A 20,497-nucleotide genomic window follows, 5' to 3' on the forward strand; every position below is an offset into this window, starting at 1 on the left:
TGGTAATATCATTACTCTTTTTGGAAGTATTTATTCATTTTGTATGACATGAAAATTGTGAGAGAAATGCCAAGTGCCTAAAAAGTTTTTTTTTAAAACTTGATTCAATACAAACACAAAAGTGAGAGTAATCTCAACAACCAAGTAATACAAATTAAAGTATACCAAGAGGCACGTCAAAATATCTATAAAAATGGGCTTCAGGAAAATACGTAAAGTTGATTCAGCCAGTTGGACTTAGATTTGAGATTAAATCCTTATTCTAAACGTTTGCCATAGGACATTATCTACCCTTTAACAAACAGCCATGTATATTAAAAACAAAGTGTAAGTAATTGATAAAAACATTTTTTTTTATTTATTTATTTATTTATTTATTTTTTTTGTAAGAAATTAAATGCTCTGTCAACTACTGTGCTTACAGAATGAATGTGCAAATTAGTTTTTCTGCTCCTTTGACAACGTGTTAGTTTGTGGAGCATCGTTTTCTCATTAACTGAAGTCAACTTGTCCGTTTCCATTATATTGGCAATTTACCATCCCCTGAAATACATGTTTCCTGACAGCTTGACATTTTCTGTCGATGCAGTTTATGCCGCTCAAGCTTTCTTTGGAGTACCATCTTATTTTAGATGAATGTTATTATCGAACCATTTTTTGCTGACTTTCCACTTCGCTCTCAATCTGCCATGGCAACAGGCCAACTCCCCAAAGCAAGGATCTGTGATATTTACTTTGAAGACGGAACCCTTTTCCCTCATGACGTATAGGCCAAGAGGTTAGACTTCACTTCATCCATACACCACAACAGAGTGACATTATAGTGTTCCCTCTGGTTGAGGCTGTTGAGAAGCAAAAAGTGGGAGGAAGCGTATATGTGTGTGCGTAAAGTTCACATTTGCTGACGCAGTAGGAATTAGTCTGAAATCTCTGTCATCACAATTTACATATTCATTGGCACATCACATTCCTCCTCCTCATCTCTCTCTCTCTCTCCCTCCTCTTCTGTTGCTCACTCTATCTTTCGTCCACTCTATGACTCAGTTACATTCTCCTGCAAATATGTAATCCAGAAAAAAAAAAAAGAAATTGCCACAACAGATGGAGCGGGAAATGGATTTGCATCCAACCCCAAACTGTTAAGTGGAAGTACCTTTTCCTGCTCCCCACCACTAAGTCAAGGTTTATGTATAAACGCTGCAGCAGTAAATTATAATCACTGGTATTTTCAAACCAGATTCCGCTCCCTTTGGTCCCATCTAAGGCCATATTTGCTCAGTTTGTGTGTACAGTATGTGCAGGCAGGATTTACGCTGTGCTTATCGCTTTTCTCTCATACCACCTGCTGTGTTTAATGTTATTTTTCTATGCATACACATCACGTACCACAGCCGTGTTGGGGACCTTTTTATCTCGATAACGCCTTAAAGGGACCAATACCAGGGCCAGGCGAAGTTGAAAATTGGTTGGGGATCAAACCTTGAAGCCCACTGTGCTTGGCAGCATCATTATTTCACCACGAGGGGGTGTGAAAAGTTGAATCAGGTTAAAAGGAAGCCAGAGAGAAAAAAATAAGACCGTGCGCATGACAGTGGGATATGAAGACGAGGGGAGCAGAAGTGGAACAAAGCCAGTGGCGAAAGGGAACTTTGTCTATGTCTGTGGGGTGTGAGCCTGCAAGCAGAATTCCCAGAGCTAGGAAGCTTTTTTTTCTTTTCTTTTTTATTGCCGCTATGTTCCACTATGTTCTGAGAGATATGAGCCAGCACAGGGTCAGAGCACTGCAGCTTTTTGTTCCCTGTGCAAGGAGATTTCCCAAATCCCTGAAATGAACACTTGTGCAGAGGATAAACTCCACAGATGATTCAAGACTCACAACAAGATCTACACACAGAAACACACCGTGGGCAAACAAAATGCACTCAGTGCGTATGGTAGTGCGCTCTGCGGACACAACAAATTTCATCTTTTGTTGAGCTGGCACAGTTTGACACATATCAGAAATTAGTTTTCTCTTCACTAAACCCCAGGAGCTGTATGCTGCGTTTTTGTGAGCAGTTCATGCTGACAAAGATCTTTGTGTCCAGAAATGGGACTAAAATTGAAAGAAAATGTCAGCAGTGTGTATTGTTAGTTTTTTACTTCATTACCCATGGTTTGATTCTGCCCCAATTATCTGGAAGCAACTGCTGGTTTTGAGGAAATAAAGAAAGAAACAAACAAAGCTAAATGAAAAAGCTATTTCCAGCAATGTTGTGAAAGGAAAAAAAGTGAATGAAAGAAATCCAGTTATTGGAAATGTTTCCCATCTCCATGTTTTTGTTAAAGCAGTGTCAGTCTGAAACTACAGTAAGTAAGGACTTTGTCCCTTACTCTTAGTCTGCACCCAGAACCCTCGTGTCTGTCCATTGATGAGCCACGTGCTGAGCAACATTTGCAGCCTCTGTTGGGGAGTTGACATGTTAAAGCCGGTTATGTTTCTTCTTTACAACTCACATGGTTAATTTCTCTTTTTTTCTCTGGGATAAACATTCAGGATATTCAAGACGTCCGACCGATACACAAAGTACTTTCATCCTCAAAATTGTCTAAAAAAATAAATAAGTGAAAATTTAAACTGCGGGCACTTCTAATTATAATTTGATGTTTATCTCTTACCCTCTCTCTGACTGTATTCACACTGTTTTTTGGTTTGTTTTTCTCAGTTTTAATTTGCTCCTGATTCACTAAATGTCATTGGCATATACAGGTTGAAAGTGCTGCCTTCATGTTTTTGTTAAAACGGTGTCAATCTGAAACTACAGTAAGTAAGGACTCTGTCCCTTACTCTTAGTCTGATAGTTTTTGTTAAGGCTCTGACACACCAACCCGATTATCGGCCGTCGGACAGTCTGGAAAGGTCGGTGACTCGAGTCTGTTCGGTGTGTTCCGTGCCGTCGTCAGTCGGAGGAGCCGTCAGCCTTCATTTGGGCCGATTTGACATGATGAATCGGCCAGTGGGCTGTCGGACTCAATGACCAATTACTGGAAATGACGAGCGAGATGAGCATGACTAACGCCTCTCAAAATCTGACGAAAACCTTTTAAACTGACCTTTGTCGATCTGAAATGAAGACCAATTCAGCAACTGCACGGCCTATTTCTCGCTTAAAATGTTTTCAGAAACAGGTTTCGGTGAACTATTTTCGCAAAATATGAAATCGTATTCCGAAAGAGCCGCCATTATGGTCGGGGAGAAGCCAGCCCCCACGTGACGCGTTCGTCAGCTGCCGGTTTTAATTTTTGGCCGACAATACAGATTAGCGCCACCTGCTGTTATGGAGACGCATTAAGTCTCGCGCTCGCGCAGAGTGTGTGCTCAATTCAGCGTCACTTCGGTGTTCCGAGACACTTTTTGGACCGACGGGAGCTGAATGATCAGTCCGACTTTCTGCCGATGGTCGGCTGTCGGGTTGGTGCGTCAGAGCCTTTAAGCACCCAGAACCCTCATGTCTGTCTGTTGATGAGCCACGTGCTGCGCAACATTTGTTAAAGCCTGTTATGTTTCTTCTTTAGAACTCACATGGTTAATTTCTCTTTTTTCTCTGGGATAAACATTCAGAATATTCAAGACGTCCGACTGATAAACAAAGTACTTTCATCCTCAAAATTGTCTAGAAAATAAATAAGTGAAACTTTAAAGTGCGGGCACTAATTATAATTTGATGTTTATCTCTTACCCTCTCTCTGACTGTCTTCACACTGTTTTTTGTTTGTTTTTCTCAGTTTTAATTTGCTCCTGATTCACTAAATGTCATTGGCATATACAGGTTGAAAGTGCTGCCTTCATTTTGGCACAAAGGGAGAATAAACAAGTTTTGGTGACACATTCACAAAACATTACATCATTAATGCATCCTTCCTTTGTCTTTTTAGGGGAGATTTGTGCCTTTAAGATCTATGGTCAGGATGCTCCATTCGAGGCAGTGGTGTTGAATCGTACATCAGGAGAGGGAGTCCTGAAGGCCAGTAGCCCAGTGGACTGTGAGAGCCAGAAAGAGTATACCTTCATTATCCAAGCCTACGACTGTGGGGCCGGGCCCAGCGGGGCCGGCTGGAAGAAATCCCACAAGTGAGTCAACCATTGTCTTGTTAATGTGCTGTGGGGGTGTATTTAGTTTAGCCATCAATAAGACAGATCCAGTCAAACATGTTTTTCTTTTGTGTTTTTCTGCCTAAACAATGGCTGATGTGGAATGAAAAACAATTAAGATGGTTTAACGTCATTCCCAAATGTCACATTTTGTCAAGTTCTGTCCTGGTTTACTGGGAGTGACAGACATAGCAACTCAGTAGTCCTGTTTCATCAATATCCTGTACCTCAGCCATGTCGGGTAAATTGATGAATTGGTTCAACAGCTTGAATCGTATGGCCCTTCACACCGCATATACACAGCGATAAACGGTTGTCTCACTGACACCAAATCTCTCTGCCACAACCCTGGATTGTGCACAGGTGGCCAACTTGTACAATGCTACCTCTCTCCATTTAGCCAAAGAGCTTAGCATCTAAACTCTTTGATTTAGCAAGCCGGTTTGCAATCTACAACCATGCCTAACATCAACTTGTGATGAAACTACGCTTTTTTATAGTCTAGTTTATTCGCTCTAAACCAGTTGATGGAAACGCTTCTAATTAGCATTTTCTTTTTTTTCCTTTTTTGATGGAAATTAGAATTACAATTAGATGGAAAAATGACTTATGTTACAGTGGCTTTACCAACACTTGACTATCTGACATGTTTGTATCTCTGAAATTTTTTCTTATGCTGCCTTAAAGCTCAGATATGAAAATTCTCATTGTCAGACCCTGTATTAAAGCTGTCAAATACTGGTAATTGTTATTATTGTTTGTTGATGCTGATCTTGAGCATGATTCACGTGTTAGGCTGTCAATGTAATTCTGATTTAAAGTGGGTGGACAAAGTAACACTATGACACAAGAACAAATATTAACTTCAAAGTTACAAAGGCAGCTGCACAATTTAGTCATTAAGTTAACACAGAGGAAAACTTTCATAAATTGAGCCTCACAAACAGAAAGAGAGCAGGATATTTATAACTGCACTAGAAAAAACTGCCTTAAAAATGTGTCTATCAGAAAGTTTTAATTAAAACTGAACACTGTAATTACAAAACAGCACCCTAGTGTGCTAGATTGCATTAAACTGATGTTCTTGGTATATTTCCTACCCACTTTATACAAATAAATATTTTTAAGGATTGAAATCAAATTTACAAAAATTTAATGTGATGCTTGCTCATGTTTTTGTATTATTTTCAAGCATTATAGAAATGGATCTCAACTTGTTGACACAACTGCAAAGAAGTCAAAAGTGATTTGTCCACCTGGTATTTAAAATGGGAACTATTATGCGTTTCCGTATTTCCTGTCATATCTATAATGTTGGATTTTCATGTTAAAGCGCCCATATTATGAAACATTTTTCTGGGATTTGGGGTGTTATTTTGTGTCTCTGGTGCTTCCACACGCATACAAACTTCGAAAAAAAAAACATCCATGCTGTTCTGAGTGAGATACGGGTTTCTGAATGTGTCTTGCCTTCAGTCTCTGGGTGAGCTGTTCAAAAACTAGCCGAAACGAGGGGCCTAGGGGGCTAACTGTTAGCATGCTAGCGCTGGCATGCTAGCTCATTCTCAATGGCAAAATACTGCTACAGCACACACAAATTCACCCTAATCTACAAAATAAATTGTATCAAACTACTTACATGTCCCTGTTCTGTAGGTATTCCACACAAAGTTGTAAGTGCGCCCTCGTTTAGAAGAAGTCTCCCGGCTAATTCTGCCTTGTACAGGCCGAAGTTGCAGAAACAGCTAGCTACCTCATGTAATCCTTACCTAGCTACTGCGCATGTGCGACTGACAACAAAGATGTTACAGAAGTTGCGAGGTCTCACTCTGTAGCTAAAACAGAGACCTGACACAGGGTGAAAAGAGGAGCTGCATCAATGCAGTACTGCAAATATATGGTGTTTTTTGAAAATTCATCCATCCATCCATTTTCGTCCGCTTATCCGGTGTCTGGTTGCGGGGGAAGCAGCTCCAGCAGGGGACCCCAAACTTCCCTTTCCCGAGCCACATTAACCAGCTCTGACTGGGTGATCCCGAGGCATTCCCAGGCCAGGTTGGAGATATATTCCTTCCACCTAGTCCTGGGTCTTCCCCGAGGCCTCCTCCCAGCTGGACGTGCCTGGAACACTTCCCTAGGGAGGCGCCCAGGGGGCATCCTTACCAGATGCCCATACCATCTCAACTGGCTCCTTTCAACGCAAAGGAGCAGCGGCTCTACTCCGAGCTCCTCACAGATGACTGAGCTTCTCGCCCTATCTCTAAGGGAGATGCCAGCCACTCTCCTGAGGAAACCCATTTCGGCCGCTTGTACCCTGGATCTCGTTCTTTCGGTCATGACCCAGCCTTCATGACCATAGGTGAGGGTAGGAACGAAAACTGACCGGTAGATCGAGAGATTTGCCTTCTGGCTCAGCTCTCTTTTTGTCACAACGGTGCGATAAACTGAATGTAATACCGCACCCGCTGCGCCGATTCTCCGACCAATCTCCCGCTCCATTGTCCCCTCACTCACGAACAAGACCCCAAGGTATTTCAACTCCTTCACTTGGGGTAAGGACTCATTCCCTACCTGGAGTAGGCACTCGATCGGTTTCCTGCTGAGAACCATGGCCTCAGATTTAGAGGTGCTGATCCTCATCCCAGCCGCTTCACACTCGGCGGCGAACCGATCCAGTGGGTGCTGAAGGTCACAGGCCGATGATGCCATCAGGACCACATCATCTGCAAAGAGCCTTGATATCCTGTCCATAAATATTACAAACAGGATTGGTGACAAAGCGCAGCCCTGACGGAGGCCAACCCTCACCTGAAACGAGTCTGACTTACTGCCGAGAACCCGGACACAGCTCTCGCTTTGGTCGGTTTACAGTTTACAGAGATTGGATGGCCCTGAGAAGAGACTCCCTCACCCCATACTCCTGCAGCACCTCCCACAGTATGTCCCGGGGGACCCGGACATACGCCTTCTCCAAATCCACAAAACACACGTAGACCGGATGGGCATACTCACAGGCTCCCTCCAGGATCCTTGCGAGAGTGAAGATCTGGTCCATTGTTCCACGACCAGGACGGAATCCACATTGTTCCTCTTCAATCTGAGGTTCGACTATCGGCCAAACCCTCCTTTCCAGCACCTTGGAGTAGACTTTACCAGGGAGGCTGAGAAGTGTGATGCCCCTGTAATTGGCGTACACCCTCTGGTCCCCCTTTTTGAAAAGGGGAACCACCACCCTGGTCTGCCACTCCTTTGGCACTGTCCCAGACTTCCACGCAATGTTGAAGAGGCGTGTCAACCAAGACAGCCCCTCCACACCCAAAGCCTTGAGCATTTCTGGACAGATCTCCTCAATCCCCGGGGCTTTGCCACTGTGGAGTTGTTTGACTTCAGTGACTTCCGCCTGGGAAATTGACAACAATCCCCCATCATCCTCCAGCTCTGCCTCTAACATAGAGGGCGTATTAGTCGGATTCAGGAGTTCCTCAAAGTGCTCCTTCCACCCGCCTATTACCTCCTCAGTTGAGGTCAACAGTGTCCCATCCTTACTGTACACAGCTTGGATGGTTCCCCGCTTCCCCCTCCTGAGGTGGCGAACGGTTTTCCAGAAGCATCTTGGTGCCGACCGAAAGTCCTTCTCCATGTCTTCTCCAAACTTCTCCCACACCCGCTGCTTTGCCTCTTTCACGGCAGAGGCTGCAGCCCTTCGGGCCCTTCGGTACCCTGCAACTGCCTCCGGAGTCCTCTGGGATAACATATCCCGGAAAGACTCCTTCTTCAGTCGGACGGCTTCCCTGACCACCAGTGTCCACCACTGTGTTCATGGGTTACCGCCCATTGAGGCACCTAAGACCCTAAGACCACAGCTCCTCGCTGCAGCTTCAGCAATGGAAACCCTGAACATTGTCCACTCAGGTTCAATGCCCCCAGCCTCCACAGGGATGCACGAAAAGCTCCGCCGGAGGTGTGAGTTGAAAGTCTGTCGGACAGGGGCCTCCTCCAGACGTTCCCAATTTACCCGCTCTACCTGTTTGGGCTTACCAGGTCTGTCCAGAGTCTTCCCCCACCCTCTGACCCAACTCACCACCAGATGGTGATCGGTTGACAGCAGAGATGGGGACTCGAGTTTGAGACTCGGACTCGAGTGCGACTTAAGTCGCACACACAGTGACTTCAGACTCGACTCGGACTCGAGCTGCAGGACTCGTGAACAATGTTTATTTTTAGGAAACGTCTGATGAGCTTGCTATACCCCTCCCTCCGTTACCTATAACCTGCGAGGACACATGAGAGGACAACAAACAAACATGTCGAATGCACCGGCCGCTGCTGTGCCATTCATCGTAAGCTTTGGGTTCAAAAACTTTAAACAAGACGGCCCAAACAAAAGAAGCGCTCAATGCAAAATATGCGGTATCACGATAAAAGATTCTGGCTCAACCACATCTAATTTTATCAGGCATCTGAAAACACACCCTGATAGGTGAGTAAACATGTTTAGCTCAGCATTGACCATCTACCGTTAGCTTGCTTCTTGCTTTAGCTACGAAGTTACGGGAGGTTAACTCTGACTGTCTTCCTTATCAAATATAAATGAGTGTTTGTTTAATTGCCAAACTTGTGGTGGTCGATTAACGTTACGTTAATCATTTACGTGCCGCTGTCTGCCATCACGTTAATTATTAACGTTGTCTGCAAACAGGTTACAGGATTATTGTTGACCATATAACAATAATTACAGTTTCATTTAGTTATAACGTTACACTGGTTTGAGAATCTGGGATGTGTTGACTTACAGTAGTTTATAAGGTATGATTAGTTGCATAGGCAGTGCACATTACATGGATCTGCCACTAAGTAAATAACAAATAATTGAGGATTCTCTATCATAAGGAAGTGCACTGTAGTGTGTTAAAAATTTCATTTGGTTGCAATAGTGTTTTGCATTTAGCTACACTGTGATGTTTTGCAGTTTTGCACTAAATAGGAGTATGTCAATTTTAGTGTTGTGAGTTATAACATTTTCTATATTTGGTCTTATGGCCCCACAGAGACAGAACAATAGGAGCCAAGGCCTTTCATTATAATTCATCGACAGACAAGGGAGTCCTTTTTCTTCAGAACCTCAATTTTTGGTCTGTACTGTATGTTCAAGCTACAAGGCAAAATACAGATATTAACTTAAAAGTAAAGCATTCTTGGTGTTTTTGTCATGTTGCAATAGTCTGGTTACACTGATTATATACCAAAATCAAAGCTGATAATGTATGCTGATAGATAAAGGAGTCATAATAACACATGATATGCTTTGAATTCCTTATATATAGCTATGCAGTGTTCTAAGCAGCCTGGATAGGTCGCAGTACGTGATGCAACACTTATTATAACCACAAGAGACTTGAGACTTGACTTGGACTCTAGCTCAGAGACTTGAGACTTGACTTGGACTCTAGCTCAGAGACGTGAGCATCTCTGGTTGACAGCTCCGCCCCTCTCTTCACCCGAGTGTCCAAAACATACGGCCTCAGATAAGATGAAACGATTATAAAATAGATCATTGACCTTTGGCCTAGGGTGCTCTGGTACCAAGTACACTTATGAGGATCCCTATGTTCGAACATGGTGTTCGTTATAGGCAATCCATGACTGTCCAACAACAAACAACAACTCTGGTTTAGATCAGGGAGGCCGTTCCTCCCAATCACGCCTTTCCATGTATCTCCATCATTGCCCACGTGCGCGTTGAAGTCCCCCAGCAGAACTATGGAGTCCCCCACTGTAGCCCCATGCAGGACTCCACTCAAGGTCTCCAAGAAGGCCGAATACTCCGAACTCTTGTTTGGTGCATATGCACAAACAACAGTCAGAGTTTTCCCCCCCACAACCCGCAGGCGTAGGGAGGCGACCCTCTCGTCCACCGGGGTAAACTCCAACGTAGCGACGCTCAGCCGGGGCAACTCCGGAGAAGAAAAGAGTCCAACCCCTATTCAGGAGTATGGTTCTAGAACCGAGACTGTGCATAGAGGTAAGCCCCACCAGATCTAACCGGTAGCGCTCCACCTCCCGCACCAGTTCCGGCTCCTTCCCCCACAGAGAGGTGACATTCCACGTCCCCAGAGCCAGCGTCTGCCACCCGGGTCTGGTCCATCAAGGCCCCTGACCTTCACTGCCCCCCGTGTGGCAGCGCACCCGACCCCAGCGGTTCCTCCCACAGGTAGTGGGCCCATGGGCTTGAGAAATAGGTGCCACGTAGCTTTTTCGGGCTGTGCCCGGCCGGGCTTCGTGGCAAACCCGGCCACCAGACGCTCGCTGACGAGCCCTCCATCTTGGCCCGGCTCCAGACGGGGGCCCCGGGCTTCCTCCGGGCAGGGTCTCTCTATCTCTACCTCCTTGTGTCATAGGGTTTTTGAACCATTCTTCGTCTGGCCCCTCACCTGAGACCACTTTACCTTGGGAGACCCTACCAGGAGCACAAAGCTCCAGACAACACAGCCCTCAGGTTCATAGGGACACACAAACCTCTCCACCACGATAAGGTGATGGTTCCCGTAAACCATGTAAACCTATTCTGATACAATCTCAAATTACAATTATGGACCTGAAAATTAGCATAACATGGCAACTTTAAATGTGGCTAAAAATAATGAGGTAAACTCCCCGTGAGCTAAAACGTTCAGATTTCCAACTGTTCTGAACGCGCCGGTTTCAACAGTTTTTTCTACTCTCGGCTAAGTGTTACGCAAGTCCAAGCCGGTCTTCTAGGATTGGTCATCTGCCCCAGGTGGGCAAGACTGGAGCGTTGTTGTTTTTTAAGCTACTGCAGTGTTAACATTGTCCCATGTAGCTACATCCTAACGGCAGTAAAAGATGTAATCTTGTCTGCCAATGTTGTAAAATTCTCCCCAAATCTGGGTCACATTACTCCTGAAACATTTCTGGTTATGTAGTATTTGGTTTGTGATTTTGGACTGTAGAAAATGCTGCTATATTCTATTAGTGTCCAGTGCTAACAACAGTAGCTGCATGCTAACGCCAGATAGCTGTAATCTTGGCGGCCAATGTTGGTAATTTCTCCCCAATTTCAGGGCACGTTACTGCCGGGACATGTCCGGTTGTGTAGTGTTTGGTTTAGAAGCCTTTATTGGTGTTAAAGAGACAGGCGCTCCAACAGAGTATCTCAGACAGAGGCTGAATATAGGTGCACCAGCCATGGGCTGTATTAAAAAAAAGTGTTTTTTGAACATTAAAGCATGTAAACAAGTTCTAGTAGAATCACAAAAGTATGAACTTGAAAATGCTATATAATAGGTCCACTTTAAGACCCTGCTAGATAGAGGACTGGGTTGGACTGTGCAGTGTAAATTGTTTTCTGAGTTTGTTTCTTGTATGTATGTAGGATCCATATGTCCTGTCCTAGTCCTAGTCCTGCTGTAGCACTTGAGTTACATTTTTTGGTGTCCATAGATGGAGAAAATGCATTCATGGCCCAATACATGACAGCCAGACAAACTAATTTAGGCAAGGATTAAATTTGAAACTGTATTTGTATGTTTTCAAGTGACAAATTAATAAGTAAAAATACCAATATGTTAATGTTTCTTTTCGGTATTTACTACAAAAATAAACTTTTTTTTTTACACTCACAGATCAAGGTTATGAGGAAATATAACTTTAATCTATAAGAGGATATTGACTTTGCAGTCTCTAGGTTCTCTTCTTTCTTTTTTTATTTTCTCTTTTCCCCAAGATCTCCCAGTACGGCAGCAGTGACAGCTGAGACTTGCAGTTCTGCTCTCAGGATATGTCCCCCTAATGGCCCATCAATATCATGTGTGTCCGTATGTGTGTGCGGCAGTGCTACGTGAATGAGATTGACGGACAGACAGAATGGCATGGACAGCAGCAAATCAAACCCTCTGGTCCTTCAGTCAGAGACAAGGAGCTGGGAAAATAAGCTGCTGCAGGCTTGGGACTGAAAGGAAGGAGAGAGAGATTTGTATCAGCTCAGGGATCATTGATGAATTTCACTAGTGGATGATGAATGACACGGGGAGTGTGTGTGTGTGTGTGTGTGTGTGTGTGTGTGTGTGTGTGTGTGTGTGTGTGTGTGTGTGTGTGTGTGTGTGTGTGTGTGTGTGTGTGTGTGTGTGTGTGTGTGTGTGTGATTATCGCTGCATGACATTTTAAAAAGGCCTCATTAAGCTAATGTCATTAATTAGCCAGATGTGCTTCTTCAGATACACTGCAAGTAGTTGTCAGAGAAGGTCACCAGTAAAAATAAATTTCATGATATGATCTGAATTATCGCTTCATTTATATACTTTGGTTGCATAAATGTTATCAGAGTGCATAACCGCAGTCCCTTCCAGCAGGTGGGATTCTGTGTTCATGTGTGTGCTTGCATCAGAAGGAGATAGTGAAGGATAGATCCAGAACCTTGAATAGGAAACAATCTGGCTTTGCAGGATCTGCTGTGGATGAGCCTGTGTCAGTAGACGAGCCTGTTCAATAAAAGTTTGATTCACATTAAATAGTAATTGAAACCCATTTCACAAAGACATACCAATAAACAACACCTTATGTGAGGTATCTTTTAATCAACTCTTCTCATTGCTGTTTTTCAGGAATACATCTATTTTCCTTATAAGCATAGGAACTGTTTTCCTCCCACTGTCTTTTAATCATCTCTAATGACTTAAAGAGATTTTAATTTCTCTCCCATCCTCCATACATCTCTTCTTTCCCTGTCTTTTACTTTTTCTCAATCAATCATTTCCACTCCACTTTCTTTGCATCCTACCCTCCCTGCTCCCTCTTTCTTAATTCCTTCCTTTGTCTCAGGGCGGTGGTTCACATCCAGGTGGATGACGTCAATGAGTTCTGCCCCGTGTTTCGGGAGCCCCTTTACAAGGCATCAGTAACAGAGGGCAAAATCTACGACAGCATTTTGCAGGTATTTATATATTGTATTTTAAAGTTATTATATTGTATTATTTAATTTAGTTAGTTGCATCTTTGTTTTATTGTTAGGATCAACCTGACCGATAACTGTGCAGGTTAAGTTGGTTTAACTATGCTGCAAAAAAATTATTTAGTTTAAAAGTGTGGAATATTGTGACTGTCTATAGTCTTCTTAGTGTTTTTGAAGAACTGGGAGGAAACGTCATCTCATGTTTCATGTTGCAGGTGGAAGCTTGGGACCAAGACTGTTCCCCCCAGTACAGCCAGATCTGTAACTATGAGATCGTCACTGCAGGGACGCCATTTGCCATTGACCGCAATGGTAAGTGTGTGTGCATTTATGTGCGTTTGAGTCTGGTTTGGCTGACAGAGAGACTGGACCATAGTTTCTCTAAAAAAGAGAGAGAGAGAGAGGGCGAAACGAGGATAGCACAGCCAGAGTCAGTGTGCGTGCCTGGAGGCTTTATTCTTGGGAAAACTTTATTAATACAGTTGTGATGTCACAACTATACTATAGTATTGATAGAAAGAGCCACTACAGTGCAGTCATTCCCCGGCTGCAATGCTGGTGTAGAGACGTAACGCTGAGAGTGCAGATGCGGAAGACCGCACTAAAATGTAAGGTTTCAGACAGAGGGTAATACTGTTATATTCAGACAGACAGTAGGAGGAGAATAATAATAATAATAATAATAATAATAATAATAATAATAATAATAATGTGTTTTGAACCTGTTCTAGTAGAAACCCAAAATCTATGAACTTTGAAATTAGCAAATTATGGGACCTTTAAATTGTATTACATTAAAGGGCCATTATTCATGTGACACACAATTGTACAGCAGGTCATATTTAAGAGTGAACTTTGAAATGCTGCTTTTAAGCCAGCATTGATGAGAAGTCCTGAAAGTGCTCAAAAAAAAAAATCTAAATCTGCAGCTACTAAATGGACCTTTTGGTTGCTTTACGTTTGGGTTGAAACTCATTTGAACCGCACTCAATTTCAAATAAACTAATAGTGGTTCTGCTCTTGCCTCCCTTGGCAAACAGCATGGTAAATATCTTGATGGAAGCAAAAATCCATTATTCGGCTACATTTCTGAATATGTTCTTATGATGATCTCAGTCATCTGAACCACTTATGAACATGAACAGGTCTCTACTAAAGACAGACATGATAGACCAATGCTGAGACGAGATAAAAGGATCAAACAGTGAATAGAAACCAACTTTGTGTAAAGAAATAATACTATTGAGGTTGATTTTTAAGTGTAGGTTTGTAAGTGCTGTAAGAAAAGATTTTATAAAACCACAAACTGCTTTAAAACTACTGTGTGAATACACTTCTAGGCATACAGAATGAAAAGGAAAAAGCAAACAAACAGCGGTGGCTGAATCCTCTTTTTATTGCAATAATGTCGTGATCCGTGAAGTAGCTTTTTCATCAGTGCATGTCTCCAAAGTTACTCGAAATAGATTCATCTTCAGTTTCGACAGCTTGTTTTTCTTGGTTTTTTTTGTTCGTTCGTGGCTTAACACCAGCTTTAGTCGACTGGTGTGGAGTCTTTTATTCCTGATTGAAAACTATTCTGAGCATAACATGCCTATATAAAATTTCAGCTTTGGGATTTGCACTGCCTTCTTCCAGCGCTTCCACATCCACACTGCGGTGATCTGAGTGCAGCGTAATCCAAACTGAAGTGAGACCGGAGGGATTTGTGTGTGTATATGTGTGATTTGAATTTTACCAATAGATGACAGAAGCGCACATTACTTTCTTAACTGTGCCTCTTTCTTTCTCTCTCAGGATCATATTTATTATTTTGTCTCACAGGGCTGCCATCTCTCTCGCATTGACCCTGACACTTGCGTAAATTGTGAAGCTGTGTGAAATGTTTTCAGTGTGTCAGTCTCCAACACGCCTGTTAATATGGAGGAGAAGCTGTGCAGAATAATGAATCAAAATTACACAATTGATGTGCACATAAGCACGGGGGTTCTGTGCTTATTTTACAACTGTCTGATGCTGGTTGCACGCAATATAACCAGCGGATCTGCTGTTTGTAATTGTGGCACGACAGTGACATCATCACTGCAGTTAGAGACTGCAGATGGACCAGACACCTGCTGCATTAAAATTGATGTAATAACAATTGACATAAGTACACATATTTCCTATAGAAAATATCAAAAAGCATCATAAACCAGCAAACAGAATTCATTGAGTTAGCGGTTTCAACTTAAGTGAAATCAGGGTAATTAATCAGCATCATTTAGGCTAGGCGTAGTCTATATCCACGACGTTCCACTTTCGGGATTGTTCAGGTGCTGCAAGAAATTCCGCCGGATGTCCCTCATTTCTGCTTCCTTTGTGTTGCCATTTTAACCTCCAGTGGATTTCTGAGGACTATGGTTAACTGCTCCTCAGATCTCTGCAGGGTAAATCCAGACAGCTAGCTAGACTATCTGTCCAATCTGAGTTTTCTGTTGCACGACTAAAACAACTTTTGAACGTACACGTGTTCCTCCCAAACAAGTTCCTTCCTGAGGCTATTTCGCTCCATGCGGCCCAAGACGATTGTGATTGGTTTAAAGAAATGCCAATAAACCAGAGTATCCCAGAATTCTATGTGGACTAGCCAGACCCTCCTCCGCGGCACTGTGGAGGAAGGTCTGGCAATGCAAAACTATGCTAGGGGTGGGACAAAATATTGATACGTCCTTCTTCGTGTGATACAATAATTGATACGCTGGCGCCAAATATCGATATTTTAATTAATAAAATAAGGTGCTCTAAATAGATTTCCCTGCTCCAAGCAAGGTGGTGCTCAACACATGAATGAGGGAAAGTTGAACATAAGTTAAAGCTATAGTGTGTAGTTTCTGTTGCTCCCATGAGGAATTCTAAGCAATGACAACAAAACTGTCAGCGCCGTCCACATAATATAAGCCTTCTGTCCCTCCCCCGCCCCTCCCCCACATAGTTGCTAGTAGCCAAGGAGGACACGGAGGATTAAAAAAACATGATGGACTCCTTCAGAAGAGGTAATTATCTTCACTTGAGTTTCTGCACGGGAAAGTCACCGGACGACACAATCTTCTGAACACAGCCATACTGAGAAATACAGAGAGAGAGTTGTGTTGAGCTGATAGTCTTAATTAGCTTTGTAGCAACTCATTTGACAATGGCAACGGATGTTCATTGATATCAAAACGTTATGCACTAAAGCTTTAACTAGCCCAAGGGGAAGAGGTTTTCAACAGGATGGCGGACAGCAGTTTGAGGAAAATAACAGATGCCCCAGCCACGTTTAAGTCCCAAGTCTGGACCCATAGTTGCTCTATAGTTCTATCATTTGAACATTTTGAAAACTTGTGCTGCAGAATTGTGTTTTCTAACAGTTTGAGCATGCAGTCATTAATTTGTAGTCATAGTTAGACAGATATCGTGATGTATCATTATAGGATTGTCTAGCAATATATTGATTATCGCAGAATTGCTGTATGGTGACATTATCGGTATTGTAAGTCATGTATCGTGTATTGTATCATGAGGTACCCTGTGATTCCCACATCACAATTCAGGCTGAACTGTGTCTGAGAGGTTGGCAAGTATGCTGATCAGACTTAATTATTCATCATGACCATGATTTTTAATTTGGCTTTTTATCTATACATGCATTAAAACTGAATTTGGCTGCTGATGGTTTCAACAAATTGCCTAGGGGTTGAGGAGTGGTAACCCCAGACGCCTGCGGTGGGTAATGTCACAGAAGGACTACTCATGAAATGCATCGACTTCACAGAGACCGAATCTCACTCGAAACTGAATTGAAAAGTTGGCAGCCCACGTCTCATTGCTTCTTGAGTTTACTATGGTCCTTCTGGTCCTTCTGGTCCTTCTGGTCTTTTTCTCACTGTATTTTACAATAGTCTGGCTCATTTGATTTGGTTGCCTCCCAGGCACAATAATATCGTCTGGGAGAAACTCTAAGACACGGGGCATTGTTTACACCTACTTTATAGGTAATTTTGTGCACTAAGGGAAAGTGCAAGATAAAATATAGACGTAAATGGGCTGTACTGCAGTATGTGTCAATGATTCAAGTCAATTGAAACAAAAAGAGACAGTGAATTAAGAATGGATCAATTCAATTACATTTTTCTTTTGTTTAAAAAAAGAAATGTAGTCAACCAAGGGTCCGATTTGGTTGTTTGTACTCTGGCTACAGTCAAATTGAGCTCCAATAAACATTTCTTTGCTATGATTTGATTATTAAAATATGATATTATTTTTTTTACTACAACTGCATTTCCTTGTGCAACCCCGTGTTGTACAATGACAACAAATGAAGCTTAAAGATATACTGTAAGTTAACTTTGCCTACATCCAAATTAGTTTAAAATAAGCCTTATACAATATATGCAGGGTTGGTCGTATTGGTAAAATATGATCATTTAGCTTTTTATTCTCTTAGATTGCTGACATTGCTGAGTTCAGGATGCGAGATTCATTCTCGCACATCCTCTGCATATTTACCACAAGGAGGGTAAAGTGAGCAGCTCATGTTTTTGAAACACGATTTAATGAATACATTGTTTGGATAGAGCGACTACTGCTGACCCAGATAGACTTAATAAGCTGCATTTGTGTTTACATATTTCTGGTTTGAGTTTTTGTGAATTAAGTATGTATTTGTATGTTTGTATCGCCAGTACCAGTAACCAGTGGTCTCTGATGCCATGAGTGAGATGTCTCACTGTAGGCGAAAATTGCAAACTTTAGAAATATCTCTGGTTTCACAAGCTGAGTAATCCAAGTGGATGCCATACTGTAGATCCCCAGACAGAATGATGTTAGATGTTGCCTGCTAACCAAGAAGAGAGAGATTGAAATATCACCTTACTTGCTGTTGAAACAGTGCCGTGTGATTGATATGCAGCACCTTAACTGTTACTGTTGTTCACACCAGCTGTGGATCTAATAGCTACTGTAGAAGATGTTTAAAGGAACTGTCTGACTCGAACCTGCTCACCTTTCTTCCTCTGACATTTCAAGATCAGCTCTTCTCGTTTCTGTACTGCTGTGCTCTGAACTGATTTCTTCTGTGCTCACTGCACCCCCTCTCCTCTGGCCTCCCCTCTCTTTTCATCTCTTCTGCTCTCCTCTCTTTTGCTTTCCGACAGCAATCAGACTGACAGCCTGTTTCATACAGCCAAGCCTCCAGATGCAAACAACAAAAATAACTTCAGATGTTCTCATACGTCCAGAGAATGACAGACGCAAAAAATCGTTGACAAACTTAAGAATATAACACTGTTTTGAAGCCAGCTGTTTGTCTTGAGGAACATCTGTATGATCCGTCTCACATATAAATAATGTGTTCAGTCATCAACTGGAACATACACGAGTCCTGTTTTCTGTCTGCTTTGATGCTCTTTGAGATGTACTGTACAGCATTAGTTGCAACAGTGGCTCACTCTCTAGTTGTTATTGTAGGACACACAGCAATAAAGACTCTACGAACCTCACTGCTGCATTGTTAACATGAAGCTCCGTCACTTGAACATACTGTAGGATGGTTGCAACCAGTCTTCCTGGGGTGTGACCCCTAGTAAAACAATTTAGCCCCTGGTTTTTTTTTTTTCGTGCTTGCTGGTCTCCTCAAAACATGTTAAACTACACACTTTTACAGTTTTCACAACTGCGTTTATTGGACTGTAAAACTAGACTGTAATTTTATATAGTGCTTTTTTAGTCTTAAAAACTACTCAAAACGCTTTAACTTAGTACAGGAACCATTCACACAGATTCATATACTGTGGCCAAGGCTGCCATAAAAGGTACCATCGGCTCATCAGATAAACATTCACACACATTTACACTCCTATGGCGCAGCATCAGGAGCAATTCGAGGTTCAGAATCTTTCCCAAGGACACGTCCTCATGAAACTGCAGGGCCAGGGATCGAACCGCCAACTAGGGCTGGGCGATATGGAGAAAATCAAATATCACGATATTTTTTACTAAATACCTCTATCGATACTGCAACGATATTGTAGTGTTGACTATTGGTGCTTTGACAAAATATTTACACAATGAGATTTGTGATAAATAATCATCAGTAATGTGGATATAATGACTAAGTGGTTAAAGGCAAATAATAGAACAGCTACAACAGTCTGGTAAGTTCAGAAAATGACATCACTTTACTGTAATGCAGCCTTTAAAACCAGGAAAAGACAACACTTATGTCATATTACGATATCCATCTAGTCTCATATCCCAATAATGATATAATATCGATATATTGCCCAGCTCTACCGCCAACCTTCCGGCCACCACTCTACCACCGGATTCACAGCAGCTATATATATATATGTACTATAATCATACTGCAGTTTGACAAAACAGTAAACCAACATATCTCCGGCTAGAACTTAATCTTTAAACACAAATTGAAACACAGCCTGAAATGATCCGTTGTATAAATTCACTTCAATCATAGAAATGCAAAATATTGCAGTACTATTACAGTTAATGAATCAGTTACTGCAAGTGTTTGTGTTTTAGAAAACTGCACTGTAGTCTCTCTCTCTCTCTCTCTCTCTCTCTCTCTCTCTCTCTCTCTCTCTCTCTCTCTATCTCTCGGTCTCTCGGTCTCTCGGTTTGTGTTTCTTTTGACAAATATCCAACCGTGAGCTTGGTGGCCACAGTTTAGTAGACCTCAGTTCACCTGAGGCTGCTCTCATGAAGCAAGATTAGTGGGTTACTGTACCTGTCATTTTTTTTGTCTGCTGTTTCGGTTCTTTACATATTCGAAATAAACACTTTCAATCAATCAAACTTTGGGTTCAAGTGGTCATATAAAACAAACATATGTAGTACATATAGTATTAAATGCTGCAAAGCTAACCCGCTCTAGCGAGCTCATGTTTGAAATCAAAATCTGTAAACAGCCTAAAAACTAACTAATCAGCTCTGTGGAAGAATTGAGTCTGCCCCTTCATGATCTCAATATGGACAAAGGTTTGGCTTTCACGATATCTTTCTGTGATGCTGGAAAACACAGATACGCTACTTTAACGTGCATAAATGAAAACAAACATTACAAAATAATACAGCCCTTAGATGATAGGATAGTCATACAAGTGATGGACAAGGGCAAGGCCAGAAACCAGAGCAGAGAGATATTGAGGAAGTAATAAAACATCAATATTTAATTTGAAACACTATTTTTCCTTTTAGGTACAGTTTGAGGCACACAAGTATTCACACACAGATACACACAAACATTTCATTCATACACATAAAAGCAATCTAAAAATACAGATTCCAAATACACAAGGGTTAATAGCAGTGGCCAGTCCGTAGCTGGCCAACAATATTCAAAATCAATGTGAAAG

At 42.2% G+C, this 20,497-nt stretch overlaps 1 protein-coding gene across 1 annotated transcript in view; it reads left to right on the plus strand.

The window, feature by feature from the left end:
- clstn2a (calsyntenin 2a) overlaps positions 1-20,497 on the plus strand; it is a 199,879-nt gene that overhangs the window by 115,552 nt on the left and 63,830 nt on the right. Inside the window, exons 3-5 of the mRNA XM_039815057.1 lie at positions 3,916-4,111; positions 12,971-13,082; positions 13,316-13,412. Of these exons, the coding sequence (XP_039670991.1) occupies positions 3,916-4,111; positions 12,971-13,082; positions 13,316-13,412 (405 nt within the window). The remainder of the gene's footprint in view (positions 1-3,915; positions 4,112-12,970; positions 13,083-13,315; positions 13,413-20,497) is intronic.

The sequence above is a fragment of the Perca fluviatilis genome, chromosome 11, assembly GCF_010015445.1.
Source record: "Perca fluviatilis chromosome 11, GENO_Pfluv_1.0, whole genome shotgun sequence".
Classification (NCBI taxonomy): domain Eukaryota; kingdom Metazoa; phylum Chordata; class Actinopteri; order Perciformes; family Percidae; genus Perca; species Perca fluviatilis.